The following is a 24,785-nucleotide window of genomic DNA, read 5'->3' on the forward strand; positions in this document are numbered from 1 at the left end:
GTCCGCTCGCTAGACCCATAATTCCCCGCGCCAAGACAAGATGGAAGAAAGCAGGGGCCCCAAGACAACAATGTTTTGGCTATAAAACCTAAAAAGAACGAGAAAGGGAAGAAAATACGAACGTTTAATGCAAATAGCGGTCATGTGTAGGTAAATATACATTTCCATTTATCTTGGAGTATTTGTTGAAATTTGTCGAGTTATGTGGAAATGTCAAACGAAAATCGTTTCAACCAGCGAGAGATGCATTCAAAGCCGAGCATCATTGTTTCTCTGTTGCATGGATCATAGTAATACGGGGTTTCAGTTGGAGCTGCTAGCTCGTTAGCTTTTTCTAGCTGGTATGCACTAATTTGGCTCATAGTAGCCGTAGTTACTATTTGCAGAATGCGGTGCAATTTAACTTTAGATCCCAAACAGTACATAATGTATTACTAAATGCAGCGATAATTGCTAGTTATAATTAGCTACAGTTATAACTAGCTAGTTACTGTAGTTTGATAAATATACTCGAACGCCAGAGATGACCAGAATGTATTTCTCGAGCCTGGTCCCAACCAAGGGCAGCAAACCAATCTTCTTTCATAAATGGGTAAATAAAATGTGCTCCTCGCGCACCGTGAGCTAATGTCAGTATTTTAGTTTTTATTAAGGTCGTGCGACCTGTAAAGCCATTGAATCCCAGGGTAATGTACTGTAATGTTTTGTCAGTTTGAGATTAACGTTACTTGGATTTAGCTAGCACAACTAGCTAACGTTAACCATTATTATTGAGCCGTCGCCATCTAGGTTCTATTTTCAAACTGTATGAGTCGATTTGTTGTCCCGTGTTATTGTGTTTTAATAGTATTGCATTTATGTGACAGAAGTGTGTTTTGTATCAGCAAAGCTGGCGAGGACATCTAGGTAGGTAGCTAACGTAATTCGTTTCATTGTAGCTAGCTAGCTAGCTATGCATCACAAAAGCCCATCCGCTTTCCATGTAATTCGATGTCGCGTAGCCAAATGGTAGGCTAGACTAAACAATACCGTTCAGGATCCAGCTGGAATAGTCAGCCAAAGAGCAGTTTTAACGTTATACTACATTATGTTACTAAATTCAAGGTGAAATATGGTTTGTTTTAGACTAGTGGACCGTGTAATTTGATTTGTTTATCACAGGCAGTGACTAAAGCCTGTGGTTCTTATAAATTGTCAAGGGCAGCAAATTCAAGGTGTTCACATCCCGGGTAATACATTTTAATAAATTGTCAACCAGACAGTGTAATTTGAAAGGGAAAACATAAAAGTGCACATTTTACATTGCAGCAACGATTTTTGTTTGGCTGCATGTGATATACAAAATGTCGCACGTAACACGTGATTTGGATAATGTTTCAGAAGTAGCTAGCCTACATTTGATTGGTGATGGCTGGCTACACTATTCTTCACGGACCTAATGTTATGGTGATGTCTAATTGGTATTGGGCGAGCACAAGGTCATTTGAGAGGGTTAGAATCTTGGGCAACATTTTATTATGATGCATTTAGGACCACAATAAGTAAGAGATTATCAACAAGGGGCTGCTAGCGCATCGAGGATAACAACTTCCATGTCGTTCATTATTTTCTATAGAACGCATAGAGCCCTGAGTTGATTATTAAGCAATAATGCATGAGGGGGTGTGGTATATTGGCCATATACCACAAACCTCCTAGATGCCTTATTGCTATTATAAACTGATTACCAACTTAATTAGAGCAGTAAACATTTATGTCTTGTTAAACCCGTGGTATAGTGCCTGATATACCACGGCTTTCAGCCAATCAGCATTCAGGGCTCGAACCTCCCAGTTTATACCATTGGTATAATTGTTAATTTGCCTGTGGAAATGTGTTCAACATCCACTCAAGTAGTTAGCAAGTTTACAAGATAGCTATAGTAGTTGCCTAGGTAACCAAACAGACTCGCTAGTTTAGCTAACCAAACCATCAGCTTGCTATTATGAAAATCGAATTCAGCAATGCCAATAATGTTTTTAATTCGACTTTTGATATCAAAAGCAGGTCAGAAATAGAACAAGTAAGCATGAACTATAGCCTTTGAATTCTACTGTGAGGATATACCATAATGCATGCTCTATAAAAGCCCTTCCAGCCAATCAGAAATAGGCGTAGGACGTGTACCTCATAGTGTTTGGAAATAGCCACAGGATGGGTTTTCAATAACATCAATACTGTGAAGTTTTTCAATAAATGATACTATTTGTCGCTACTTTAAGTAAATACCTGCAGGCAACTTGTGCAATGCGTTAGATGAAGCAGATTGCGTTCTTATTTCACCTGTCACGTTATTTCACATTTTGAATTACTTAGCTACTTACTTAGTTCCCAAGCACAGTTGAGCCAGTCACGTGTTTGTTTGTAATTATGAACTGGGTGTTTCGAGCCCTGAATGCTGCTCTTATTACGTTGGTAACCAGTTTATAATAGCAATAAGGCACCTCAGGGGTTTGTGGTATATGGCCAATATACCACGGCTAGGGGCTGTATCTAGGCACTCCGCGTTGGGTCTAATGTTGATTGGTTAAAACCACATTCCAGCCGATGTCTTTTTCACAACTTACTACCGGCTAAATCTATGATGTTAAAATGCCTATTTACTGTGTTCCATCTGACTGCGCAATCCACTCATCAGCCCAGCCAGGCATTTTAAAAACTTTATCTCCACTATAAAAAGCATCTAAACAGTATCTCACATTTCTTTTAGATTAACGTTTAGTTTTCAACGGCTACGATTTTTTATAAACCTTGCTGTCTGTGTCTGACATTTGTAACATTGTTTCAATATTCAAATTTGATCTCCAGCTGTTCCATAGTAATGAACGTGTCGGGTCGAGACAGGCAGGCAGCGTTTCTGACAGTCGAAACCATGAATCAGCTGGCATAGTTTTTATGGGTGTATACAAAGAAATGTAAATTGGAAAAGGTGCAGCTAGTTTGCAGTCATTCCAGCTTCAGTTTGAAGTGATTGTGTTCGCTGTGTTGTTGACTAGCTCCTCTGAACACCGGTTTTCTGACGAGAGAACACATTTTATATGCCAGGCATAATCGCGCCGCATTTGACTGTATCTTGTGGAAGGGTGAACTAGTATGAATAAATTCATCAAAATAGCGGTTTGTGAAAACGTCAATCATTATTTGAATATGTATAAAAGTGATAATGCTATTGATGCCGGCGTTTGGAAGATAAATTGGCACGGTTTGCCAGCCCTCGGCTTCGTCTCGGGCCTAGGACCCGTGCCAATATATCCTCCAAACACCGGCTTCTCGGGCATTATCACTTAAATAGCACAACAGGAGAAAGCCGGAGCAGATGAGTCCAGCTGTGTATTGACAGGGGTCAAGATTTATATTGAAAGTAGTGTTTTATTGCTTCAATAGGGCGATCAGGGACGTGCAACTATCGTTTTCCATCACAAATACATTAGTGCAACACATTCGACATAAAATGTCTTCCATTTTCATCAGATGACAACAGAAGTACAACACTATTTGGCTGGCAGCCACACAAGTAAATGAGCGTACAATAAAGAAATATGATGACCATGCATAGTTTTTTAATGTTTACGCCTGTTATAGAAATAATGTAGCCAGCTACATTTCCTAATGTTTTGCTAAAAGTTAATCTTGCGTTTTACCAGAGAAAAATAGGCCGGCTACACTGAAAGTACTGGAGAAAAGAAGCTATTCATTAGTTGGAGCGCTGTCTGCTGATAGAATGGCCGTTCATGAACTCTCATCCGAGTATAGAAGTGCATCTGGAGCACAGAAATGGTCTAATGCCGAGCAGAAATTACAATGAGGCATTTTAGGTCTGTGTTTACGAAACGCAGCAAGATATTTGTTGTGCGTTTTAATCTTTTTTTCCTGCGTGAAAAACACAGAATTATGCGTAAACACGACCCCTGGGTTTTTGCTATCTAAAAGGGGCTGAATTAATAAGGTGACGGGGAAGCATATTGTGTTAGCTATCTGCCGTGTTTGAGAAGGTAAGCCCTTTTGGATGAGTTATTTGTACAGCTGCCATTGCTATCTTGATTTCCTTGTATTTTTCTCCTCTCTGTTCTCAGCCCGTCTGCTCCTCCCCCCTCTTCTTAGAGCAGGCAGGTCAGTTGCCCTAGCGACTCCAGACTCCACACATCTTGTAGACATGCTGCTGGAGCGCCAGTGCTGCAATTCGCCAAAACGTTGTTAATTTGCACAAAGTCTCGTTCACATTCGCCTGTAATGTCCAAACTCAACAAAAATGACATTCGGTAGCTCCTGCCTAGATATGTAGAACTTTATGAGCTTGATTACTCGTCTTTGCATATTGTTTGCGCTCGTTAGCATATTTAGCTAGCAGCCTCCATTGAGCTTCGCCATATATAGACGCCCAATGGACTTTTTCGTGTTTTTTGGCGCCCACTAAACCGCTTATACCCGAAATCCCGGTGTGAGAGAAGGACGGTATGATGATATGAAAATCTGGATACTGTCCAACCCCAATCAGACTGCAACATAGGGACCGGAGAAACTCTAGTTCATCACTCACCACTTTAGGCTATCAAATGCTCCAAAAAGACACATCTTTGCTGTAACATCAATACTAGCTAGCTACGTTTTTCCTTGATGGATCTGCATTTACAGTGTAGTGTGGTTGTTGGTTTAGCTTTCTGTAACTTTGTAGCAAGTATGGTCTGCATGTGTAGGTGCATATTGCGTCAGGATTGCAAGGTGTCCCGTTATCTTTTACAACTTTCCCGTTATCTGGTTTTAATGTGCATTTCAGAATGCCCTTCTACCCAATCAGAAATGGGTATTCTACAATGCTGTAGTATGAACATTTGTAATATTTGCATAGACCATGGATAAACAAGTAGTCGCTGAGAGTCGACTCCAAACGACTCGATTCCTCGACTCCAAACGACTCGATTCCTCGACTCCAAACGACTCGATTCCTCGACTCCAAACGACTCGATTCCTCGACTCCAAACGACTCGATTCCTCGACTCCAAACGACTCGATTCCTCGACTCCAAACGACTCGATTCCTCGACTCCTTACCCGTCGTAGTTGCCATTGGCTACTTCCGAGAACAAACTTTTTTGCGTCTTTCACAGCAAATAAGGAGCTGGGGAGGGGCATAGATAAGCAAGTCGACAACCAGGCAGACAGTCCTAACCATGCGTCGGTATTCAAAAGCTGTATCTTGCCATGCTGTATCTGTCAATTTCTTGGCTTGAAATGTCTGAAGTTCACTAAAGTAGGGGCTATCAATGAGTAGGCTAAGGTATTCTAGACGCAACAGACTGAAGACACACATCTTTCATAGCTAAGATAACGAGCAGGCAAGGGGGAGACAGTCAGTCGTAACCGTGCGCGTAGGCTATATCTTTAATCTCTATCTTGCAATGTCTTATCTTGCAATGCCATGTAAATTCACCAAGAGTGTATTAAAGTATAGATTATGCTATTAATGAGTGTGGCTAAGCTATTCTACAATGCTCAAGTGGAATTGAAGTTCATCATCGCCAAATGGGTCAATTTAATTAAGCCAAAATGGGCAAAAAAGGCTGTGCCTATATCTTATTTAATGATTTCCTGGCTGTTGATGTCCTAGGCAATAGATCGCAAAGCAGGGCATCCCTGATTCCCCGCTGTACAATTGTTTTTGGAATGCGCAAGTTCACTTTCTCATCCATAAATGCATCTCATGTGCAAATACTGTTCAGCAGCTCAAATCAGCAGGATGGGAGGCATTTTTATTAGGGGGGGCATATACTATGAATTGCTAAAATAATGGTTATCACAGTTCCTTAATTTAAATATTATGGGGACATGTATACGTTTGGCAGTCAAGCATGAGTTATCAGTGTAGCCTATTATTGTTCTTTCGACCAATCGATTGGTCAATTTTCTTTTGCCGTGTACAGTGCCTTTGTAAAGCATTCAGGCCCCTTCACTTTTTATGCATTTTGTTACGTTAAAGCCTTATGCTAAAATGGATCAAATTCAACATGTTCCTCATCAATCTACACACAATACCCCATAGTGACAAGGCGAAAACATGTTTTTAGAAAATGTATTACAAATAAATAAAAAAAACTTATTTACATAAGTAGTCAGACCCTTTGCTATGAGACTCGAAATTTAGCTCAGGTGCATCCTGTTTCCATTGATCATCCTTGATGTTTCTACAACTTGATTGGAGTCCACTTGTGGTAAATTCAATTGATTGGACATGATTTGGAAAGGCACACACCTGTCTATATAAGGTCCCACAGTTGACCGTGCTTGTCAGAGCAAAAACCAAGCCATATGGTTGAAGGAATTGTCTGTGGAACTCCGAGACAGGATTGTGTCGAGGCACAGATCTGGGGAAGGGTACCAAATTCTGCAGCATTGACAGTCCCCAAAACACAGAGGCCTCCATCATTCTTAAATGGAAGACGTTTGGAACCAACAAGACTCTTCCTGGAGCTGGCTGCCCAACCAAACTGAACAATCAGGGGAGAAGGGAGGTGACCAAGAACCCAATGGCCACTCTGACAACGCTCCAGAGTTCCTCTGTGGAGATGGGAGAACCTTCCAGAAGGACAGCCATCTCTGCAACACTCCACCAATCAGGCCTTTATGGTAGTAGACAGAGGAAAGGCGGATACCTAGTCAGTTGTACAACTGAATGCTTTCAACTGAAATGTGTCTTCCGCATTTAACCCAACCCCTCTGAATCGGAGAGGTTTGGGGGGCTGCCTTAATCGACATCCATGTCTTCGGCACCCAGGGAACAGTGGGTTAACTGCTTTGCTCGGGCAGAACGACAGATGTTTACTTTGTCAGCTCAGGGATTCGATCCAGCAACCTTTCGGTTACTGGCCCAACGCTTTAATGGAAGCCACTCCTCCCTCAGTAAAAGGCACCTAAAGGACTCTCAGACCATGAGAAACAAGATTCTCTGGTCTGATGAAACCAAGATAAAACTCTTTGAAATTAATGCTAAGCGTCACGTCTGGAGGAAACCAGGCAGCACTCATCAACAGGTCAATACCATCCCTACGGTGAAGCATGGTGGTGACAGCATCATGCTGTGGGGATGTTTTTCAGCAACGGACTGGGAGACTAGTCACATTAAAGGGATAGATGAACAGAGCAAAGTACAGTGAGATCCTTGATTTTAAAACCTGCTCCAGAGCACTCAGGACCTCAGACGGGGGCGGAGGTTCACCTTCCAACAGGACAACGACCTTAAGCACACAGCCAAGACAACGCAGGAGTGGCTTCAGGACAAGTCTCTGAATGTCCTTGAGTGGCCCAGCTAGAGCCCGGACTTGAACCCAATCCAACATCTCTGGAGAGACCTGAAAATAGCTGTACACATTTCTACAGACCTGTTTTTGCCTTGTCATTATAGGGTAATGTGTGTAGATTGATGTGGGGGGAAACAATTTAATCAATTTTAGAATAAGGCTGTAACAAAATGTAGAGAAAGTCAAGGGGTCTGAATACTTCCCGAATGCAATGTATAAGAAGCATACAAATGACATGACTTATTATGATGATCATAATAATTGTAATAACAATGAGTTAAAGAAAAAGGAGGGTGTAGGAGCAAGAGCTGCGTGCATATAATCGAACTGTTGACTCGAATGGCGTCAGCCCAAGTCGCATACTCCCTTTAAAGACCTTCGCTTGAAAAACTTGAAAAAACCCACAATAGCACGGTTTATGTCCTTTGAGACACCAGAGCCAGTATACACTTCCTCAAAATAGTCCAAATTAATCTAAGATAACTCAAGAAATCTGCCATTACTTTTGATGTTTTTTGCAGAGGAGATCTTAGTCGCACAATTTTACATCTACCATGCGGTATTTCTCAAGTGGAAAAATTAGCATGAAAATGAGTATCGTTGAATGACAAACACTTAATTGAAGAATGCCTACTGTTGACCAATGACCAACGAAGGTCCGTAGACTTCAGCTCCCGAACTTGGGCATACCTCGAGAAAAATGTTTGTGCACAAAATCCTTGCCGAAGACCAAAATGTCGCAATATATGCACAAAATGTTTTGGATGGGAGCATGCAGACAACTTAAAGAATCCTCCAAAACCACTAATTCCTATAACTTAGTGTTACACTAATATGTAAGAACAACATTTTTTGTGAAATGTTTCATTTTGTTAAGGTTGGAAGCAACATGAAAATTTGTTGTGGAAATCTGTTGCAGCTCAAGTTGACTACAAAACCCACAATGCTCTCTATTGGCTGGCTAACTAGCAAATGTAGCGCCTCACAGTAATACCAACATCAATATCACCATGTGGAGTGGCTAGTTAGCTGTAAAATCACCTACACCATTAATTTAGGAGTCTACAATCTCACCATGTTCAACCTGGAGATCGATGTGCCTCAGTGGAGTCTGACATTCGCGACGACACCATGCAATGCACCCTGGACTGAAAAGGCAGACAAATAGGAGAAATGTGTTAGGGCCTCTGTTAAATTACACATTTCTCGAGATAGGAATATAACAAAAACAAAAAGAGAACCTCCTGCGTTTTGACATTGGACAGTATTGAAATCTGAGATGTATGCAATCTAAAAGTCAAATTACTAACAGTGTAGTGAGAGCGGCGTTATCGCAATGCTACATCATACCAACCGGTTTTCTGCAGGCTTGAACGGTAATAGCTCGGATACACGTGAAATGACCCAGGGAATCGATAGTTTCACTCAGATTCACAAAAACAATAACTTTCAAAATGGGCGAATCTTTTTTCTAAGTCTCCATATCAAATAGGGATGTAGATCGATACGAAGGTCCGATTGCAGGGGATGTCCACTGTTCGGGTAGTCTAGTGCCTATCTGAAAATTGGTGTGCAGGGCGCATCGCAAGCGTTGAGTTATTGACGTTTCTAAACATTAAAACAGAGCGTTGGGGATTGTATTTTGCATGGTCCCCACCTGTAAGCAGTGCTTATAGCTGAGAACCCATGGGATAAGGCAGAATGCCTCGTTAATGCGCTGGGTTTTTCGAGAGCAAAATCTTCAGCACCATTTATTAGGCAGATATTCCATTCAGACTGCCACAGCTGCTGGCCTTGGTCCATTGTTGGGGGTATGCTGCCTGCAGTCAAGAGGTTAAGCTTTGCTTTAGCTTAAGTCGTTTCTTTAATCTTTGTTGACCCGGTGAGAGAGACTTAGCGCGGTTAGTAATGGCCTTGATTTTGCTGGGGGGCTGTGAACCTTATGTGACATTGATATAATAACGCATGTCGCTCCGCTAGTGCTTTGCATGATAGCACTGGACTAGGAAAATTAGTCCCTGGTTTAACAGCATAGTTATTTTTGCCCTCTTTAATCATGGCAATTTGATTTAGCCATAGCCGCCTGGCATTTGGAAATGTGAGCTATCCTACATCGAACATTAGAGCATTATATTGCTTCAAGTAAAACAAGAGGCAGGATGTTTAAAAGGTCTTCAAAGGAGCCACAGAAGTTTTGCTTGATAACCATAACCCAGCCACTATATCATAGCCTCACTCCATAGAAATAGAATTGCTCATGCATCCTGTTCCAGATAGGCAAAGCCCAATAAATCCAATCAAGTAATTAATGGATGACTGGGGAAATGGAGAACACGCTGACTCCACCTGGGACCAGTCTAGCCCTGAGGTCAGGGTTACAAGATTGCTTTACAAGATTGCAGGCTTGTAGCCTATATCTTCCTCGTAATAACTGTCCTGTTTTTTTCTCTCATGCAAAAAGCCACAGGAGAAAACAACTTTTCTATTATATTCTCTCAACTCAAGACATAGAAAAATCTGTCAACATGCCCTCAAGCAAGGCAGTTAAAGGGAAATTTCACCAGCACCACCCCAACATCAACATGTGCTAATAGTACATCTCTATTTTTTTGTAGTCAAAAAGATGGAGGAAGAGAAGGGTTTCAAATGAAGTCAACCAATTAGTAGGCAATGCCTACTCATTGGTTAAAGTCAATGATGTCATTGGAAACCTTTTCCTCTTTTTTTCCACCCCCAAAAAACATAGAAACATGCCAATTTCACAGGTGGTGCTGGAGATGAAGTTGAACAATTGTGAAATGTCCCTTTAACCCTAATTAATCCTTTACGTTGCTCTGTATAAGAGCGTCTGCTAAATAACAATTGTAAACTGTAAAATTGATAATGTGGTTCTATACTTAGCCTCTTCTCCTCCCTTCTCTTCCAGGACATCCCCACCTGGCCCCATTTAGTGTTTCCCCTTTCTACACGTGCTGACCAACCATGAGTATTATCCAAGACAAGCTAGGCAACGAGTTTCTGCGAGGCAATGGGGGCATGGACCCAAACTTTGCCCCCGGCATGCTCATGTTCAGCCACCTGCCGCCCGTCACCAGCTTCACCCGCCTGGCCTCGCAGTCGGTCATGGGGGGTGACCTGCCCCAGGAGATGATCATGAAGAAGGAGCGCGACTCGCCACCCAACGCCCACGGCTTCCTCCACGGCATGGGCATCAAGCAAGAGCGGATGAGCGAGCTGGACTACCGCATGCCCCTTTATAGCGGAGGTGGGGGGGGAGGAGGAGGGCTGGGTGGCAGCTGTGGCGGAGGGGGCGTGGGGAAGGGCAACGAGATGCTGGAGATGCAGTTTGGTGGAGGCCACCACCACAACCATCAGAACATGCTTCTGCACGACCTCAGCCTCGGCAATGTCCGAATGGGAGAGCCGGTGAGGGACCCATGTTTATTTCTAGAGTTTTAGTGGCTGAAAAGGGGCCTCACTCAATAGATATTTTCTGTAGAGTTATCATGTATGCTTTGATATTTTTGTCTTTGGTACTGTACGCCCTCTGTGAATATCAAAATTAGTTATCAGTATAGCACCTATCGCTCCTTTGAGAATATTCACACTGTGTGCATGAGATATCACATCATAAGCACGTATCTGTCTACATGGCCAACCTCCTCCTCTGCTTTGTCCTCAGATGTCTGGAAGACCAGAGAAAGGGCCGAAAGAGACGTCGGGAAGGAGACGGAAGAGCAACAGTGATGGGGAGGGGAAAGCCAGAAGAAAACGTGGAGAACCCAAGGTAGAGCACATCTCTAGCATTTACATTAATATGCATTTTTAGAATCAAAGCTACCAAAAAGTTGCACGGCAGATCAGTTTTGCTGTGGTCAGGTCATGTTAACAGCAGTTTGTCCCCTCAAACAACATGTTTACACTTTGACGCAAAATTGCGGTTATTCTGACCTTTCATTCTGTCCCGCGCCCCGCACAGGCCATGATGTTGGACGGCGAGGGGACAGGCCTCTCTCCCAACTCCAAACCGCACATCTGCGAGCACTGCAACGCTGCCTTCCGCAGCTCCTACCACCTCCGCAGACACGTGCTCATCCACACAGGTGAGAGGCTTTCAGTGCTTTCCGCATGGGAATTATTTTGGGGTTTTTAGGTCATTCTATTGATCCTAGAGTGAAATCCTTTCGGTAAACAAGACACTGTTCCCGCAAAGTGTTTTATTGCTGATTCTGTCCAGAGATTGCTTTCAAGGTAATCTGGCTGAACTGTTATTTGGCTGAACTATCCCCTTTAGGTTTTCACTCTGTAACTTACCCTAGCCTGTTTGCTTCTTCTGCAGTGTTTATCCAAAAAGTTGAATTTAATGAACTGAGACTTGAATAAAGCCAACTTCTGCTTTCCCCTACTGATAGTCAATTAATGTGGAGAGTGGGTGATTGTATTTTTGATCGCACAGGTGAGAGGCCTTTCCGGTGCAGTCAGTGTAACATGAGCTTTATCCAGAAGTACCTGCTGCAGCGGCACGAAAAGATCCACAGTGGTGAGTCTTGACCTATGAGGGCCAGCGCTGTGGTCAATTCCATTTCAATTTAGTCAATACAGGAAGTAAATGGAAATTCAAAGAGACATTTGAATTTGAAATTCAGTTTACTACTTGAATGGAAATTAACCCAACCCTCATGCCTGAATGCCATTTTCTTTGTATGCATGTACAGTACCAGCCAAAAGTTTGGACACCTACTCATTCAAGGGGTTTTCTTTATTTTTATATTTTCTACGCTGTAGAATAATAGTGAAGACATCACAACTATGACATATCACATATGGATTCATGTATTAACCAAAAAAGTGTTAAACAAATCAAAATATATTTGAGATTCTTCAAAGTAACCACGCTTTGCCTTGATGACATCTTTGCACACACTTGGTATTCTCTCAGCTTCATAAGGAATGCTTTTCCGAACGTCTTGAAGGAGTTACCACATATGCTGAGCACTTGTTGGCTGCTTTTGCTTCACTCTGTCGTCCAACTCATTCCAAACCATCTCAATTGGGTTGAGGTCGGGTGATTGTGGAGGCCAGGTCATCTGATGCAGGACTTCATCCCTCTCCTTGGTCAAATAGCCCTTACACAGCCTGGAGGTGTGTTTTGGGTCATTGTCCTGTTGATAAACAAATGATTGTCCCACTAGGCACAAACCAGATTGGATGGCGTATCGCTGCAGAATGCTGTGGTAGCCATGCTGGTTAAGTGTGCCTTTTAATTCTAAATAAATCACTGACCTTGTCACCGGCAAAGCACCCCCACACCATCACACCACCTCCATGCTTCATGGTGGGAACCACACACGTGAAAATCATCCGTTCACCTACTCTGCGTCTCACAAAGACACGGCGGTTGGAACCAAAAATCTCCAATTTAACTAATCAGACCAAAGAACAGATTTCCACCGGTCTAATGTCCATTGCCAATGTTTCTTGGCCCAAGCAAGTCTCTTCTTATTATTGGTGTCCTTTAATAGTGGTTTCTTTACAGCAATTTGACCATGAAGGCCTGATTCACACAGTCTCCTCTGAACAGTTGATGTTGAGATGTGTCTGTTACTTGAACTCTGTGAAGCAATTTTTTGGGCTGCAATCTGAGCCTGGTAACTCTAATGAACTTATCCTCTGCAGCAGAGGTAACTCTGGGCCTTTCTTTCCTGTGGCGGTCCTCGTGAGAGCCAGTTTCGTCATAGCGCTTGGTGGTTTTTGCGACTGCACCTGAAGAAACTTTCAAAGTTCCTGAAATTTTCCGTATTATCTGATCTTCATATCTTAAACTAATGGACTGTTTCTTTTTGCTTATTTGAGCTGTTCTTGCCATACTATGGACTTAGCCCTATTTGGTAAAATACTATCTTCTGTATACCACCCCTACCTTGTCACAACACAACTGATTGGCTCAAACGTGTTAAGAAGGAAAGAAATTCCACAAATTAACCTTTAACAAGGCACACCTGTGCATTCAAGGTGACAACCTCATGAAGCTGGTTGAGAGAATTCCGAGAGTGTGCAAAGCTGTAATCAAGGCAAAGGGTGGCTACTTTGAAGAATCTCAAAATATAAATATATTTTGTTTTGTTTAACACCTTTTTGGTTACTACATAATTTCCTATATGTTATTTCAGAGTTTTGATGTCTTCATTATTATTCTACAATGTAGAAAATGGTACAAATTTAAGAAAATCCCTTGAATGAGGAGGTGCGTCCAAACTTGACTGGTAGTGTGTGTGTGTGTGTGTGTGTGTGTATCTACATACACACACGCAGTGCATTTGGAAAGTATTCAGACCCCTTAACTTTTCCCTTATTTTGTTATGTTACAGCCTTGTTCTAAAATTGGTTAAATCGTTTTTTTCCCCCCTCATCAATCTACACACAATTATCCCATAATGACAAATAATATTTAGCAAATGTATAAAAAATAAACAACTGAAATCACATTTACATTAGTATTCAGACCCTTTACTCTTTACTTTGGCAGTGATTACATCTAGTCTTCTTGGGTATGACGCTACAGGCTTGGCACACTTGTATTTGGAGAGTTTCTCCTGTTCTTGTCTGCCGATCCTCTCAAGCTCTGTCAGCTTGGTTGGGGAATGTCGCAGCACAGCTATTTTCACGTCTCTCCAGAGATGTTGGATCAGGTTCAAGTCCAGACTCTGGCTGTGCCTCTCAAGGACATCGAGACTTGTCACGAAGCCAGTCTTGCGTTGTCTTGGCTGTGTGCTTATGGTAATTGTCCTGTTGGAAGCTGAACCTTCGCCCCATTCTGAGGTCCTGGAGCAGGTTATCATCAAAGATCACTTTCTGTAATTTGCTCCTTTCATCTTTCCCTTAATCCAGACTAGTCTCCCTGCCCCTGTAAAAAATAAAAGCCCCACAGCATGATGCTGTCACCATCATGCTTCACCTTAGGGATGGTGCCTGGTTTCCTTTAGACGTGAAACTTGGCATTCAGGCCAAAGAGTTAAATCTTGGTTTCATCAGACCAGAGAATCTTGTTTCTCATGGTCTGAGTCCTTTGGGTTCCTTTTGGCAAACTCCAAGCGGGCTGTGCCTTTTACTGAGGAGTGGCTTCTGTCATGGTGGTTTCAAACTTCCATTTAAGAATGATGGAGGCCACTGTTCTTGGAGACCTTCAATGCTGCAGAAATGTTTTGGTACCCTTCCCCAGATCTGTGCCTTGACACAATCCTGTCTCGGAGCTCTACGGACAATTCCTTCGACCTCATGGCTTGGTTTTTGCTCTGACATGCACTGTCAATTGTGGGACTTTTTATATAGACAGGTGTGCTTTTCCAAATAATGTCCAATTGAATTTACCACATGTGGACTCCAAGGACACCACATCACCATAGTACCCTCCAAGCTCATCATTAAGCTTAAGGCCCTGGGTCTGTACCCTGCCTTGTGCAATTGGTTCCTGGACTTTCTGACGGACTGCCCCCAGGTGGTGAACGTAGGATACATCGAGTCGAGACAGAGAGGAGGTGAGGGCACTCGGAGTGTGGTGTCAGGAAAACAACCTGTCACTCAACGTCAACAAAATAAAGGAGATGATCGTGAACTTCAGGAAACAGCAGAGGGAGCACCCCCCCATCCACATCGACGGGACAGTAGTGAAGGTGGAAAGTTTCAAGTTCCTCGGCGTACCCATCACGGACAAACTGAAATGGTCAACCCACGCAGACAGCGCCTCTTCAACCTCAGGAGGCTGAAGAAATTTGACTTGGCACCTAAAACCTCACAAACTTTTACAGATGCACAACTGAGTATCCTATCGGGCTTTATCACCGCCTGGTAAGGCAACTGCACCGCCATCAACCGCAGGGCTCTCCAGAGGATTTTGCAGTCCGCACAATGCATCACCGAGGGCAAACTACCTGCACTCCAGGACACCTACAGCACCTAATGTCACAGGAAGGCCAAAAAGATCATCATGGACAACAACCACCCGAGCCACTGCCTGTTCACCCTTCTACCATCCAGAAGGCGAGGTCAGTACAGGTTCATCAAAGCTGGGACCGACCGAGAAGCTGTTTTTCAGTCTCCATCAAGGCCATCAGACTGTTAAACAGCCATCACTAACACAGAGGCTGCTGCCTACATAGACTCAATCATTGGCCACTTTAATAAATGGATCACTAGTCACTTTAAATAATGTCACTTTAATAATGTTTACATATCTTACATTACTCATCTATTATGTTTATACTCTATTTTATAGTATCTATTGCATCTTGCCTATGCCGCTCGGCCATCGCGCATCCATATATTTATATGTACATATTCTTATACCATCCCTTTACAGTTGTGTGTGTGTGTGTGTATATATATATATATAAGGTAGTTGTTGTGGAATTGTTAGATTACTTGTTAGTTCCTACAGTGCAGTACTATCTATCAGCACAAGCATTCCGCTACACTCGCATTAACATCTGCTAATCAAGTTGTAGGAACATCTCAAGATGATCAAAGAAAACAGGATGCACCTGAGCTCAATTTTGATTCTCATAGCAAAGAATCTGAATACTTGTGTAAATAAGGTATTTCGTTTTTTAAATATTATTTTTTATACATTTGCCAAAACATATAACCCTGTTTTCACTTTGTCAGTATGGGGTATTGTGTGTAGATTGAGGGAAAATGCATTTCATCCATTTTAGAATAAGGCTGTAACGTTACAAAATGTGGGAAGTCAAGGGGTCTGAATAGTTTCTGTGTGTGTGCACGCGCACAAAAGTTTGGACAACTACTCATTCAAGGGTTATATTTTATTTTTACTATTTTCTACATTGTAGAATACTAGTGAAGACTTCAAAACTATAAAATAATACACATGGAATCATGTAGTATCCAAAGAAGTGTTAAACAAATCTAAATATATTTGAGATTCTTCAAAGTAGCCACCCTTTGCCTTGATGACAGCTTTGCACACTCTTGGCATTCTTTCAACCAGCTTCATGAGTTAGTCACCTTCAATGCATTTCAATTAATAAGTGTGTCTTGTTAATTTGTGGAATTTCTTTCTTTCCTTAATGCTTTTGAGCCAGTCAGTTGTGTTATGACAAGGTAGGGTTGGTATACAGAAGATAGCCCTATTTGGTAAAATACCAAGTCCACATTATGGCAAGAACAGCTCAAATAAGCAAAGAGAAACAACATTTTGGTTCTGTGTCAATGTTGTTCCATTCTTTTCTTAGGAGAGAAGCCCTTCAGCTGTGACCAGTGTAACATGTGCTTCATCCAGAAGTACCACATGGAGCGACACAAGAGGACCCACAGCGGAGAGAAGCCATACAGATGTGACACCTGCCAACAGGTCAGTCAGTCACAAGGGTAACTAGGTTTTACCCTCAAAGCAGAACAGATTTTTGATTGGCAACCGACCTGTGTTCAAATTAGTATTTCAATTACTTTCAAACACATTCCGATGTAAGTATTTTTTTTAAATGTAGTTGAATGTATTTATTTAAGTATTTTCAAGTACAAATATGTAGCCTTTAACACTCACAACGGGTTAAAAATGGCAGATTTTGGTTACTGATAAGCTCCTAAAATGGAACACAGTAAGCTGTACATGAAGTCAGAGTTCAGGGTCTCTGCCTTTTCTGCTCTGTATGGGATTCAACTGACAGCCTTTCTAAACTTGAGCACTACTCGCAACAAGAATATGCCCCCAACCCTCCCGCGAATTGGGCTCCTTTTGCAATGCTGTAAATCAATGTGTTCTGAGACGTTGACAATTATATTTTGATGTCATGAAAGCAAACAACACATCCGTGAGTCCAAATGTGCACTTCACATTTCCGTATTATAAAACTTGTCATTTGTATATCAACGTTTATGATCGCTTTGTTTGATGTACAGTTACGAGGATGACATGGCGTCATACCCTGGGTACTTCTGAACAGAATGAGCCCATGTTGGTCATATTGTAAAGAGAATGATCATTAGAACAAGCACCCAAATGCACTCATGACTCTATTCTATGCGCAACAGAAATACGATGTGTCTCTGAAGTTCTTTGTGAAAGTCTAGCACTGTAAGATCATATTTTACAACTTAGCTAGTAGCGATAGTCATTTGACATTTTTTGTGTTTGAGTACTCAAGTGACAAACATAGCAATTTTTTTGAAAAGGGCCCACACTGGAGGGGGGAAATTGTCTAATTATCTATATGCCAACAGTGCCTAATTTATTACCATTACATATAACGAATCCTAATTGCTAAATTGCCTCAGACTCTCTGAGTGTACAAAGCATTAGGAACACCTGGTCTTTCCATGACAGACTGACCAGGTGAAAGCTATGATCCCTTATTGATGTAATTGATTAAATCCACTTCAATCAGTGTAGATGAAGGGGAGGAGACGTTAAATAAGGATTTTTAATCCTTGAGACAATTGAGACATGGATTGTTTATGTGTGCCATTCAGAGGGTGAATGGGCAAGACAACATATTTTATTGCCTGTGAACGGGTATGGTAGGTGCCAATCACACCGGTTTGAGAGTTTTAGGAACCACAACACTCCCGAGTTTTTCACGATCAACAGTTTCCTGTGTGTATCAAGAATGGTCCACCACCCAAAGAACATCCAGCCAACTTGACACAACTGTGGGAAACATTGGAGTCAACATGGGCCAAAATCCCTGTGGAACGCTTTCGACACCTTGTAGTCATGCCCCAATGAATTGAGGTTAAAAGGGGGCGCAACTCAATAAAAAAGGTGTTCCTAATGTTTTGTACAGTCAAGAAAAGGAGAGAAAAAAAGTGCCATTTAAGATTCACTTATTGAAACCGTAATATCAACCGGTTATATTATGCAACACGATCTTCAAAAAGGTAGTAACCTCAGTGGCGCTTGCTTGTAGAAGCCTATGGCTGTGCAATGGCATAGTCTTGTTTTGTTAATTTAGTAGACAATACCCTCTTATTTCCCGAGCCCATATCGCAGTCAAGACCCATCTATTTTATAGTAAAAAAACATGATGTAATAGAACAGAATAAAATAGAACGGAATAGTGTGAAGTGACGCGCATCTCGTGTCTGGAACAGTTATTCTCAGAGTGATCATTTGAAACTGGGCTCAATTTGGCGAGTTCAAAGACCACGTCTTTCTGGGTTACAAACAAATGTCTTTTCAATATACCGTTGTTCGATTTGGCCTTTTGGAATTCTCTAAATAAAATAACAATTAAACTTTGAACTGGGGGGGATGAAATATGCTTGAGTAGGCCTAGGGATAATGATTCTGATGAATATACGCTCTTTGTCAAACTAATGTTTTTGTTTAGGGGGTTATAGCTTAGGCTAACCAATTCTAAATGGCACTAGCAGTTCGCAAAGTAGGGTCCCCGCAGTCATAAACCTGGCTTTTTGTACGATTTCTCTTCAAATCTGATTTTACATCTAATCTTAACCACATTGTTAAACTTATGCCTAACCTTAAATGAAGCAAAAATGTAATTTTAGTTTTGTATTTTTACAATATAGGCCATTTTGACTTTGTGGCTGTGGTAACTAGTGACAATTTCAATTATTCCAAAAATGCAGCTCATTGTTGGAACACATATTTCCTTACAAAATGGACTGGTTGATTGAAGTATGTGGCTACTTGGAGACACCAGTTAGACCTCTCACTCAAACCCTTGTAGTTTTTTTGTTTGATGCACCTAACCCCAAGTCTCATGAATATTCTTACTATGTTACTGAATGTATCCAGTGTTATTTCAGATTTATTTCATTGACAAATACTGCAAAAAGTACACTAAATGTAAAATGCACATGAAATCAAGTGTAATTTGGATTCAGTCTTGAAGTCAGGTCAGGTGAACTGTTGTGGATTTCCAAACTGTTCCCTTTCATTTGCTACCATGATTATACATATGCTTCTCATATTTCTTCTGTTAATGTTTCTATTCGCATATTTCTTCCGGTAAAAACATTTCAAATTTGTCCCTATCCATATAGGCCAATTCCCGTAACTGTAAAGGTTTAAGTACTAAATGCACTTGAACCAAAGTCTTCTTGGTCCTAGGTGTATTTGATATAATGTATTTGGAAGTAAGTATTTGAAAATAGTTTTGTCCATTTATAGGAATTTTTTTGAAAATACCATATGTCAAATAGAAGTAGCTGATTTGGCCACATTATTTGAAAATACTTAAAAATACAAATTTTCGATGTATTTTACTAACATACTTGAATACGCATTTATTTGAACCGAGGTCCGATTGACAATAGTTATTGATGTCAGTTCTTGATGTTAGACTGTTTGCAGTTTATCTCAATCTAGAATGTGTTTGCTCAAAATATCATGGGTGTTCCACACTGTTGGATGCTTGCTACGTGCTCTGTCATCAGACGTTTCAAACCATAACGCTTGGTCAAGAGCACTTTTGGTGCATCTAACAGTGGGCCGATGCATTTTGCTGTCGTTGAGCCATTTGCTCAATCCAGTGACTAGAAAGTGTTCAAATACTCTGCATCTCCTCCCCCTGTTCCCCTGTAGTTTTTCTCGAGGACGGATCGGTTACTGAAGCACAAGCGGACCTGCGGAGAAGCCATAAAGAAGGGCCCGGACCCCAGCATGTTGGAGCTTGCCCACGGGGACATGGGCCAGGGCAACTACTCACTCACTCAGGGAAACGCTACCGCCACCTCTGCATGCAAGAGGGGCAAGTCCAAAAACGCAGGCGAGGGCGGTGATCGTAAGCGTAAGAAGGCTGCTGCCACCACCGCGTTGTCCGGGGGCCTGCAGGACTACGGCATGGAGTGTTCCGACCCCAGCCTGCAGGGCCGCACACCAAAGCTGGTGTTCAAGAAGGCTAAGAAGGGCCTCGTCCCCATGGAGGACGGGGTGCAGAAGCTGCTGTCTCAGAAGCAGGGCTCCATGGAGCTGGCGGGGGGCTCAGGGCTAGATGCCATGGTCCTCATCCAGGGCTCCTCCGGCGGAGGCGCGAAACGAGGCCCATCAGCCACAAGCAACAACTACGACGACGCCATGCAGTTTGTGAAGAAGCGGCGCTACCTCCAACACGTGGCCAACAACGACTACGCGGCACCCTCCCTCCACATGGGCCAGCCCCATGCCAGCAGCGTGATCCAAGGCTCGCTGGGACACCTCAACGAGCCCACCCTCACCATGCTGGACACCTCGCCCCTGGACCTCAAGCACCACGACAAGTCGGTCATCCCGGACGAAGTGCTCCAGAGCCTGCTGGACCACTACAGCCACAAGTCGGATGGCACGCACCACCACCACCACGATGTGACCTTTGACCTCTCGGACCACAGTGGTCCGCACCACGTGACCCTGCAGCCGGCGGCCCCTGTCACCCCAGAGCTGGACGGCGACTCGCCCAACGGCGGCGACAAGCAGGTGGTCATGAGTGAGTACTCCAAGTTTCTTCTGCAGGCCCTGGAGCGCACCAGCCACAGCGGGCCCTTCCCCACGTTGGGACCCAGCGGGCCCTTCCCTTTGCTCTCCAGCCCTACGGGGCCCCTCTTCTCCGATAAACATGTCTACACTACGTCTCCGCTGGAGTGCGGCTACCCGCCCGCCGACTCCTCGCCACTGCCCATCCCCTCCATCTCTTCTTCTTCCTCCTCCTTGTCTTCCTCTAAGTCACACTACAGCATGGTGGTGGGCTCCCCCTCCCAGCCAGCCTTCCACCTCAGCGGCCTGGAGGCGGCTGGCCACCAGCAGCTCATCCCCTCTCAGGAGCTCACCGAGCAGCTGGAGAAGCAGCACCACTCCCCCACGTTCCAGCTCACGCCCCAGGAGCTGACGGCCGCCGGTGGAGCCCCCAAGGAGCAGGGGGCCAAGGGCAACGGGAGAAACGGCAGCTACTCCGACCTGGACACGCCCAAGGAAATGGACCTGCGGGCCACCTACCAGATCGAGAACTTCGCCCAGGCCTTCGGTTCCCAATTTAAGTCGGGCCGCCGCACCCCGCTGGGCTACAGCACTGGGGCCGAGGTCGACCACAGAATACGAACTCCCGTGTCAGAATTCTCAGGGTATACCAGTTTGTTAGCTGACGTCAGCGAGCCAGTAAGTACAGGATCGAAAACCCCAACAAGCCAAAGTTTCAGGTAAGGGTTAAAACGAGGTGAACCTAGTTGCGGGTCTTGTGTTTTTCTTTGTGTCCCTATACCCCTCTACATTTTGTTCTTGTAGCGAGGTCAATTTTTTTTTTTTTAAACACTGCCATTAAATGTTGATAATGAGAACTCTACCAGGGGAAGGTCTTCAAGGCCTCAAATGCAATTTTTTATATTCCTTTAAAAAAATCTGTATTTTGTCTTTATTTTGTTAGCGTAGTTGGTATGATATGAACGTAAACGTAGATTTTAATGTAATTTAAAATGAAAAATTAGGGGTTAGCTAAGCTTGATGATTTTTCTTTGAACTCTTGTTTTACCAATCGTCATACAGTTGTAAAATAATAATGAATGATGTTAATAATTTCAATAATAATACGTTTGTGGCAGGGAAAGGCCCAGAATTCAAATGGCAAAAAAAGTTATATATTGTCTGTTACTAGAATCGTATTACTCAGGTATTAAGGCAAAATTGTGTAATAAGGAGAACTTTGTATTATGAGATGCAATTCGCACACTTTTTTAAGTGTACTTTGAGACTACAAAGCTTTGTTACTATTTATCCCTCGAGGAGCGGGGGAACAAAAAGACAAATTCAGCGGATCTTCCTGTTCAGTTTTCTTCGCCATTGAACAACCCTTTCCTCTACGTGTAGCTGTGTAGAGATTACGGTACTTCTGTGTCAATGTGAAAATGACCGTTCCCATTTCCCCCCCGTAAAGGGCCACATGTAAAACACACGCTAACACGGATATTTATACACTCAAGAACTCATAGTGCACACAGTCCAGGCTCAACGGAAAGAGGTTTCAGTCCGCAAACCTTTTTTGTTTTATATACAGTGTCAAGTGATGTTTGTCTAGCCATGCACGTTTTGGATGGCCCCTTCAGTGGCCCGTGACAAGGAAATGTGCTGGCCCCGTTGGCGACGTTTCAACAGCTGTTGTCGCTCATTTTTTACTGGGTTCCACTCCACTCCTGGCTGTTAACGTTCTTTTTTTTTGTCAGTGGAAATCAAACAAGCACTTTGAAAAACAAAATTGTCATTGAAAACTGAAAACATCCCAACTCAATTAAGGATGTGCAAAACCAAGTGATTATTATTTTTAAAAAATTATTAGAGGAGAGAACTGTGAACGGGGGTGGGTGGGATAGGGTGGTTTGTTGTTCTGTAGGGAGGGTTAGACTGGGGTTGAATAGATGTGTTCTTTTGACGGTTTGGTCAAGGGGAAGGGTTGTACAAATGATTTGCCATTACTGTATGTAACCCAATGTTCTGAGAAGACCTCTGTATTGATACCGAACAAAAATATAAACAACATGCAACAATTTCAAAGATTTGACTGAGTTACAGTTCATATAAGTTCATATAAGGAAATAAGTCAATTGAAATGTATTCATTAGGCCCTAATCTATGGATTTCACATGACTGGGCAGGTGTACAGTTATGGGTGGGCATAGGCCCACCTACTGGGGAGCCAGGCCTAGCCAATCAGAATGAGTTTTTCCCCACAGAAGGGCTTTATTATTTTGGGTTCCCGAGTGGCGCAGTGGTGTAAGACACTGCATCTCAGTCCAAGAGGTGTCACTGGGTGATTGGGAGTCTCATAGGGTGGCGCACAATTGGCCCAGCGTCATCCAGAGTAGGCAGTCATTGTAAATAAGAATTGGTTCTTAACTGACTTGCCTAGTTAAAGGTTAAATAAATAAAATATATATATTACATTACATACGAAAATACTGCTCAGCACAAATGAAAGAATTAAGCTTTTTGTGCTTATGGAACATTTCTAGGATTTATTATTTCAGGTCAGGAAACGTGGGACCAACACGTTGCGTTTTATATTTTTGTTCGGTGTAAGTTGTTTCGAGAGGGGGCAGATAATATGCTGCAAGACTTATTTCTTCTTTTCTTTTGTATTCCCACTGATGTACTAAGACTCTACTGGATGCAAAAATCAAACTATTTTCCCTTTATTTGTTTTTATTTTTGCACGACGTTTTTGAAGTGCAAGTATTCACTGTACATCAATCTGTCTGTACCCTATGAAATCAGGCCTGATACATAAAAAATACCTCACTCATACAGGCTCAATGTTATGGTGTTGTGTATATATATATATATATATATATATATATATATATATATATATATATATATATATATATATATCCCACAAAAAGGCAGTCCTTCAAACTTTGCAAGAATAAACAATGGCCTTCTTTGTCTTCCGCAGCTCAAGCCATTCTCTCCCGGCAGTCAGGGTTGATATTTAGTTAATTTCCTGTGTGCCCCCTCCCCACCCCCACCACAGCTGATAGACTTTAAAGCTGCTCAGATCACAGGGAACAAAAGAATGACTGACTGGCCACTTCACTCCAAAACACACACTATGCTTTTAAAGAAAAGATGGAGAGATGGATGAGAAATTAAAAGATAGGATTGACCTAAGTGGGGTCCAAAATTGACAACCTTGATAAAGATTAATAAAAGTGACTGTAAAATACTGAGCTAATATTGTATTCTCAAACAAATGGGGAAAATATATTAGATTATGCTTCAGTGCCATTATCCTCTGAAGGTGAGGTATTGAAAACAGGGGCATCGATAATTTTGACCCCCACCTTCGTTCTGAGCAATTGTATAAAATAATGTATTTTCCCCAGCATGCTATTAGCTCAGTATTGGAATTATTTTATACAGCAATTTTTGCTCATTTGTCAAGTGTGTTTTTCAGAGATCAATGTACCTCATATCACTGAAGCGTCAGAAAACAGGGACACTTTTCATGTATGTAGTGGAAATACTTGTAGTATAGGTTAAACATTTGTATAATCATGTAACAATGCCTGTGTTTACAATTATAGAAGAGCAATTGACTCGTTGAATTGCAAAATGTATTTGTTTTGTCTAAAGCCTTCACGCCAAGCAGTGTTGCATTCTAGATGCCTCATAGAAACTTTTATTTCTCATGTTATACCCCTTATTTTTGTTACTCGCCATAAATGTGTTGATATGATCTCTAGAAGGATATTGTTTACAAAAATGTACAAAAACACTAAAAATGTATGTTAATTTTTTGTTTTTGTTTCTACCGATATGCATGATATGTTTTTATGGCTTTTTTCTGATCGTCACCAAAACACCAAATTTTGTAGCAGATGCCTCCCCATCCCTGTCTTATTTGTTCAAGACCCTTGTGATATGATTTCCAGGGCTGTACCTGTTATTGAATCTATAAAATGATTAGAGAAGCCAATAAAAACATTTTTGGTAATAAAACAAAATGCCTGTGCA

At 42.3% G+C, this 24,785-nt stretch overlaps 1 protein-coding gene across 3 annotated transcripts; it reads left to right on the plus strand.

Moving 5' to 3' along the window:
• znf281b (zinc finger protein 281b) lies at positions 1-24,785 on the plus strand. Of its 3 annotated transcripts, none has more exons than XM_071392468.1 (7): positions 1-150; positions 10,257-10,756; positions 11,013-11,117; positions 11,310-11,433; positions 11,787-11,870; positions 16,579-16,697; positions 19,893-24,785. In XM_071392468.1, the coding sequence occupies exons 2-7, from the start codon at positions 10,313-10,315 to the stop codon at positions 21,480-21,482; spliced, it is 2,466 nt and encodes an 821-aa protein (XP_071248569.1). In that variant the 5' UTR covers positions 1-150; positions 10,257-10,312; the 3' UTR covers positions 21,483-24,785. The 3 variants fall into 3 exon arrangements, with proteins under 3 accessions (XP_071248569.1, XP_071248567.1, XP_071248568.1); XM_071392466.1 differs by having other exon boundaries at positions 11,310-11,432; positions 11,777-11,870; XM_071392467.1 differs by having other exon boundaries at positions 1-146; positions 11,310-11,432; positions 11,777-11,870.

Source organism: Salvelinus alpinus, chromosome 3 (genome assembly GCF_045679555.1).
Source record: "Salvelinus alpinus chromosome 3, SLU_Salpinus.1, whole genome shotgun sequence".
Lineage (NCBI taxonomy): Eukaryota > Metazoa > Chordata > Actinopteri > Salmoniformes > Salmonidae > Salvelinus > Salvelinus alpinus.